At 42.2% G+C, this 6,685-nt stretch overlaps 3 protein-coding genes across 3 annotated transcripts; 1 reads left to right on the forward strand and 2 right to left on the reverse strand.

Annotated features, from left to right (window-relative positions):
- Positions 1-427: 427 nt before the first annotated feature.
- Cbr-mcm-4 lies at positions 428-3,165 on the reverse strand (the record flags this gene model as incomplete). The annotated part of the gene is given in 7 exon segments (XM_045244734.1): positions 428-532; positions 587-809; positions 829-1,041; positions 1,080-2,452; positions 2,497-2,725; positions 2,772-2,997; positions 3,042-3,165. The coding sequence occupies 7 exon segments, from the start codon at positions 3,163-3,165 to the stop codon at positions 428-430; spliced, it is 2,493 nt and encodes an 830-aa protein (XP_045092507.1).
- A 400-nt stretch (positions 3,166-3,565) lies between these two features.
- CBG03889 lies at positions 3,566-4,061 on the reverse strand (the record flags this gene model as incomplete). The annotated part of the gene is made up of 3 exons (XM_045244740.1): positions 3,566-3,703; positions 3,750-3,897; positions 3,943-4,061. The coding sequence occupies 3 exons, from the start codon at positions 4,059-4,061 to the stop codon at positions 3,566-3,568; spliced, it is 405 nt and encodes a 134-aa protein (XP_045092506.1).
- A 994-nt stretch (positions 4,062-5,055) lies between these two features.
- CBG25236 lies at positions 5,056-5,217 on the forward strand (the record flags this gene model as incomplete). The annotated part of the gene is made up of 1 exon (XM_045244745.1): positions 5,056-5,217. One exon carries the CDS (start codon positions 5,056-5,058, stop codon positions 5,215-5,217), a length of 162 nt encoding a protein of 53 aa, XP_045098257.1.
- Positions 5,218-6,685: the final 1,468 nt, after the last annotated feature.

Genomic DNA, 6,685 nt, shown 5'->3' on the forward strand with positions numbered 1-6,685 from the left:
AGCTCCATTAAGACCGAGTAGTCCAAAGCACTCCCCGGGTTCTACAGCAAATGAGATACCTTTCACTGCCAACAGTTCTGGATTATATGCTTTCGCCAAATTTCGGACGACCAGGGAGTAGTTATGAGAAGATTCTGATGTGATCCCACGTTTTATTGAATAGACAGTAACCACTTCACAATTGTAGTTTTTACGGGTTTTGTTCAAGAGTCAGTTGTGAATAAACAATACATTTAACAAATTATGTCAAACGTATCGGATGATATTTTGTCTTTTACTGAATATGGGTTAGCCTAACACTTTTGGTCGGAAAGGAAGAGAAGAAAAAATTCATTTGACAATTATTTGAAAATTTAAATTCAAATTAGTAAACTGGAGATCCAATAATAATCAAGGGAAACTGGGCTGCAATTAGTTTTCAAGTATTTTAAGCGTCGACTGGCTGGAATCGAACGCGTTCTCCAGATCGAGCAATCGATTCTTTTTTGGTCAATTCGTTGAGTGCTTCATCGAATACTTCCTTCGAGCAAGCCTGTAATAATGAGAAAATTTAAAAAAAATGAAAAAATAGAGAAAAGGTTCGCACCTTATCGGCGGACTTCAGAGTTTGATACAACGCCTTCGAGGTAACAAATCCCTTGGCAGACTGCAACTGCTTCAGAATGACTTCGCACATCGCTTCAACGGCTTTTCTTCCCGATGAGCTCATTCCTGAAGCTAGAATGGCCACGTCCACACGTCCCGTGGCTGGATCAACAGCCGATTGACGAAGAGCTTCACGCCACAAACTGAAAGCAATGGTTACCTTTCTAAATGAGCAGTACTTACGTAAAAGCCTTCTCAACATCTTCAACTGACACCTCTTGTGAAAGTCGGATTTTCGCATGAGCTTCTGATAGACGAATCAGAGACTCGAGCTGTCTTGGATACGCAGTGATTTGTCCGTGTTGAGCACCAGCTTTTCTCATGAACAAGTACTTTTCAATGATGAATTGAGATGCGTCTTCGCAAGTTTCGGATGAATGTTGGCCTTTGCATATGCTGAAAATGAAATTGAATACTAATAAGCATTAGGGAGCTTACCAATATAATCTCTGAGCAAATTCATGTCAAGTTGTTCGGTTTTAGCTTGATCACCGTCATTTTCGAAATACAATGAAACAAGATGATTTCCGAGTCTTCGATCTTGCATTTCGTCCTGTGCATCGACAATCAAGAAGATCAAATCGAAGCGAGAGAGAAGAGTGTGTGGCAATTGGATGTTCTCCACGATAGTCTTGTTTCTATTCCATTTTGAATCAACAGGATTCGCAGCAGCGAGAATTGAGGCGCGAGCGTTCAGCTGACAAATGATACCAGCTTTAGCAATCGACAGAGTCTGTTGTTCCATGACTTCGTGAAGAACACTACGAGCACTGTCGTTCATTTTGTCAAACTCGTCAATACAACAAACTCCGTTGTCAGCGAGAACGAGAGCTCCGGTTTGAAGAACGAGTTGCTTGGTATCAGCGTCGCGACTAACGGATGCAGTGAGTCCGACAGCAGAGGATCCTTTTCCAGAAGTGTACTGACTACGTGGCAAAAGTCGATAAACGTATTGCAACATTTGAGATTTCGATGTTCCTGGATCTCCACACAACAAGATGTTGATTTCCGAACGAAGTTTTGTTTTATTCGTTGTTTCGTCATCTTTTCGAGTTCCTCCGAACAGCAAGCAAAGCAGTCCCTTCTTCACATCGTCATGCTCGTAAATTGATGGGGCGATGGCTTGAGCCAAAGCATCCATAATGTCTGGACGTTTCGAAAGTTCAATGATTTGATTGATACGTTCCTCAGTTAGCGTCTCTCCATTGTCTTGATGCAAACGAGATGTGTCCATTTTACGAAAATGAAGAGCATCAATTGATGTACGGTAAACGGATGCAAGAGCTCTTTGCTTTGGATTGACTTTCATTCCGACAGCGCGGAAGATTCCTGTCACAGTGATACGATCTCCCGGTTGCACTGACTCGACGAGCGAACCATGGGCGTATACCGAAACGGTGTGTGGAGTCTCACCAGAAGGCATGTCATCTGGGGATTCTTGAAGCTTGATAACTTGCTTATCAAGGAAAACAGAACGATTGTGAACCAGCTGGAAACAGTGAGTGTTCGAGCAGTTAGTGCAAACTACTGGCTCTTCAATGCGTCCTTTGTCCACCTCGCTTTCGATTCCAAAGGAACACACGGTACACTGGAAGAAACCGCAGCGCATCTCAGGAATCAAAGCAGAAGTGCGGGTGACCATGCCGGAAATTGTGATCAGTTGGTCAACATCGTTCGGATTCAATCCACGCATATTACGAGTCTTCTCGGCGTTGAATGGGCGGAGTTCAATAGATTGAGAAAGAGTACGGTTGAATCGTTCGGCGAAGACTTCATTGACTACGATGTCGAGATATGGAATGACATCCTGAAAATCAAGATTTTTGATTTTAAAATTAATTATTATGTTACCGCTGGATATGCAATAACTTTGCGGTAAAGAGGCTCCGAGAAAGATTGAAGATGGGCAAGATTCAAATTGATGTGAGTGACTTCGGCGTCATTGCATTCAAGGAGACGTTCCATATAGTACGGTTGGCTGATGTCAATTGGATGAAGAGTTTCATCATTTCCAGCCATCATGTTCTCGTCTTCATCCAAATGACTGATTTTGAACAGTGTGAGGAAGTCTCGGAATGATCTGATATGATATTTGTACAATAAAGAAAGTATACACATTTTCTTACTTTTGAACATCAGCCACACAAATTCTAGTTCCCCAGACGTAAAGTCGTGGTTGTCCATCATCCGCGGCCAAGTCATCATCCATGCCCTGAATCTGAACGGTACGGTGGTCAACGGCGGCGATTCCGAGATCTCCGCGAGGCCCTCCTCGGCGCATTGTGGATTGTGATGACATTTGGGAAACCGATCCCATTTCTGATCCATAATGAAGAGCAGAAGCCGATGACCCTGCAATACAAACTTGAAAATACGAAAATCGAAAAAAAATTCACCTGATCTTGGAGACATTACACCACTAGCTTGCTCAGATCTCATACCGGAACCTTGTGAAGATGGCTCGGCAAATAAATCCGTAGATTCCGATTGTGGCTCACGCTGATCGTTTGGGCGAGACATGAACAACTGAAAAATAATAAAGTTCTATTCACTCCGAAAGTTAGGCGATTGTAAATAAGTCGCGATACGTAGAGCGTCTTGTTAAGAGAGAAATAAATCATTACAATACAAATCCTGATGTCAAATATCAGGAGCCCAGTTATATTTTTGAAATAAAACTTGGTGCTGAAAATCAGAAGACGAAGAAGAAGCAGAAGAAGGAGAATGAATGAGAACGAGAAGACAAGAAATGCGGTAAACTCGCGCGCGCGCGTTTCAAATTCAAACATTTCGCGCCCAGCATACACTACGATCTAAATTGCGGACTTTGCACTGCGCCATAATCACTGATCGTATTCACAGAATAAAAAACTGGTTGAAAATTTTATTGAAATTCAAAAAAAGAAAAGGATTTTGTGGATCAAAAAAATTCGGGAATGTTCAGATCGCGATTTATACATTTGTTTGGAATCAATTTTGATGCTTCGAGCAAGTCTGCCACAGAGTCCTCCAGCCTTGTCACATTTGTATGAACCACGTTCAGCTTGGCAGCGACAGTCTGAAATCTGACGTTTACTTTTGAAAGTTTGCAATATACTGTTCACCTGCATAGAAGTAAAATATTCAGCAGCCGATTCTATCACTTTTTGCATAGTCTTCTCTTCATTCATGCATCGATTTCGACATATTTGAATTGCTCCTGTTGCAACTTGGGTCCATCTTCTTTCCAGTTTTCTGTCTACCGAGGAAAATCTGAAAATTGAAATTAATTAATCAATTTTTGTTTCGGTGACTCGCTTTTGATGTGATTCTTCTCGTTTTGCTGAAGCTGATCCTACTTGTGTATTCTCAAAAATCTCCTCTTCGGTTTCGTCGTCCGTTTCTGGTGCTTCTCCATCAAATGCCGTCGACGACATCGAGTTCTGCAAGTTTTCAAGAGAATACGAAAATAAATGGTTCGACATCATTAGAAAAATAAGCAGTTTCAAATTGAACCAGAAAAAATAACTCGATTCCAATTCCAATCATAGAGAGCGGAGGGTGCAGAGCGCCAGTGAGCGCGAAACCGCATTTCTTGTGCCAGAGTCAAGTGTGCAATTCGATATTGGACTTTCGGGAACATCTAGTTCAAAAGGGAATAAAATTGAAAATCTGAGAAGATAATTTACACGAAATCATCATTGTACGAAAAGACATAGAAATAATAAGAGTAAAAGAGAACAGAAGAAGAAGAAGAAGAAGGACAAGAAAAGAACTTAAAAAGAGGAAGAATCAACTGGAGGTGAAGATGTCTCATCTGTCTTATATAATCTGTTAACCTTTAGAAATGTGCTTTAGTTAGTCGGTCCCACAACGAAGATTACCGTAACCCCCGGAGTTGCGACTGGTAACTTCCAGCAAACGCGCTTTGTCGCACACCACAAGTTCAAGGACTTGGCCCCGCGGCAGTCATCATTCTTAAAAAATTTTTTCATCAGTTTTTTACCGAAATTTGACAGAAGATTTTAATATAGAAGGAAGGAACAGTTTGTTGTTGGAGAGGAAGCTCCATAGTTTGAAGAATAAAAAGAAGAAATAATCAAATTTTTCATTCAGATTGAACAAGTTGAAATAGTTATCGAAGAGGTGGTGTTGTGGAGTGGTGAAGAGTCGACGAGCACTGGAGTGGACATTTTCTGAAAAACTACCGTATGATCAACTGTGTGCAAAGATACGTGGAAATAATAACCTGAAAAATCATGTTTTCCGGGTGCAGTTGTTGTCGTCTTTGTTGATCCTTGTTGATTCCTTATTAATCAGAAAAAAAATATTATTCTGAAATTTGAAACGGTTGTGCCAAACAGGGTCTGCAGTCCTTGAATAATCTATGCGCAGTTGCTTCTAGGCAAATGATCTACCTGTCATTTAGATATGAACAATATCCGAGTGACCATCGAAAATCCTAGAGACGAGGTACTTCTCAGAGCTCGAATCGCTCAGTTGGAAGAGAAGGTGAGGCAGGAGAGAGAGAGAGGGGAGAAGGTCAAGATGGAGGGAAGAGCAAAAACAGAAGACACCGGAGAGCTGAAATGACCGGAAACGATCAAGAGATCAATGGCTTGAGAAGGATGGCACAAGCTTCAAAAGCTCAACGAGGAGACTAGTAAAAGTAGGAAAATGATACAGGAGGAGCTCCGAGACTTGCACCGTTTTGATGGCGTGAAGGGCTATAGTAGTCTGACCAACAGTAAAGTGAAAGCAGGTCGTGTGGATGAGGCCATCCAATCACTCAAGTACATTTCAGGTTAGAGAAAGAGAGAAGTGAAAAATCACCGAAATACGTTTTTAAGGAGAAGAGGTGACGTTATCCAAAAACTGAGCAGCACGGAAAAGTTCAGAAGCAAGCTGAGTCATACTGAGGGATACACACTGTTTCACAAAGTTGGCTTTTCGAGAGCTCCGCGATGAACAACTTTCTTCGCCAAAAGAGCATACTGAGCCCACTCCCATCTACGCGTATCGTCGGAAAAATGATATTTGATTCATCAACATGCAGAACGATTTGGCTCTGCATCAATGGTAAATATACATGTTAAGAGACTCTGGAGAAATTAAATTTCAGGTGATAAAGGAGGATACCATTTTAAGCTCTGCGCGACTTGAAAACATTGAAGTACCTAATAGTGCGTACCATATCGTACCACTGGGGATGTTCAACGACGAAGAGAATGCTGAAAATCTTGCCATCTGAGTAACTTGATAACCCAGCTCAACAATCTAACCGGGTTAAAATTGTCGATTGGAGGCAACAAAGAAAAGATTCCAGCAGTGCAGTTTTTGGGAGGCGATTTGAAGTTCGAATACGCCGCAATCGGGTATATGGGCGGCGCCTCCAATTTTCCCTGTTCATTTTGTTTTGCCAAAAAAGAGAGAAAATTGGGAATTACCAAGTCGGAGCCATCAAGTTAAGATCGGAATTCGACTACATTCAAGACTGTCTTACGGGAACTAATAGCATCTATGAAAACTCAAGCTTCATGTTCCAGAGAGTTCCTCTGCCCAACGTCATCCCACCTTCCCTTCATATTGTTATGGGACTTGTCCAGCGCTATGGATTCGATCCCCTCCTCGATATGGCTATGGAGCTCGACAACAAGTCCTCCACGAAAATTGAGGGAAACGAGAAGAAGGCGGTGAGAACGGCGAAAGGATTGGTTACGGAAATTCGAAAGGAACATGATGAACTAGCTCGTCATCTCGAATCTCTCCAGAATCTTTTAGAAGTTCTCGAACGCTTCGAAAATGGATCCATTCACCAGTCCCGAGTTCTCCAAAAACCGTACTCGGCAGAATGGTGCCTTTTCCGCGATTCAGCGATGGAGAAATCGAAGTCTTTTCTGATCCGTTCAACTGAGTTGCTCCTCGTGCTCTGATGCCCTTCATGCGGCATGCGCCGACATGTAGTCGTTGGAGGACTGGAGCCTCTTCGACTCACTAGGGAATGGTCAGAACTTACCTCGCGATCGAGACATACCAGTGGTCGATTTTGAGCACAGAATCC

Source organism: Caenorhabditis briggsae (genome assembly GCF_000004555.2).
Source record: "Caenorhabditis briggsae complete genome, chrI, whole genome shotgun sequence".
Taxonomy (NCBI): domain Eukaryota; kingdom Metazoa; phylum Nematoda; class Chromadorea; order Rhabditida; family Rhabditidae; genus Caenorhabditis; species Caenorhabditis briggsae.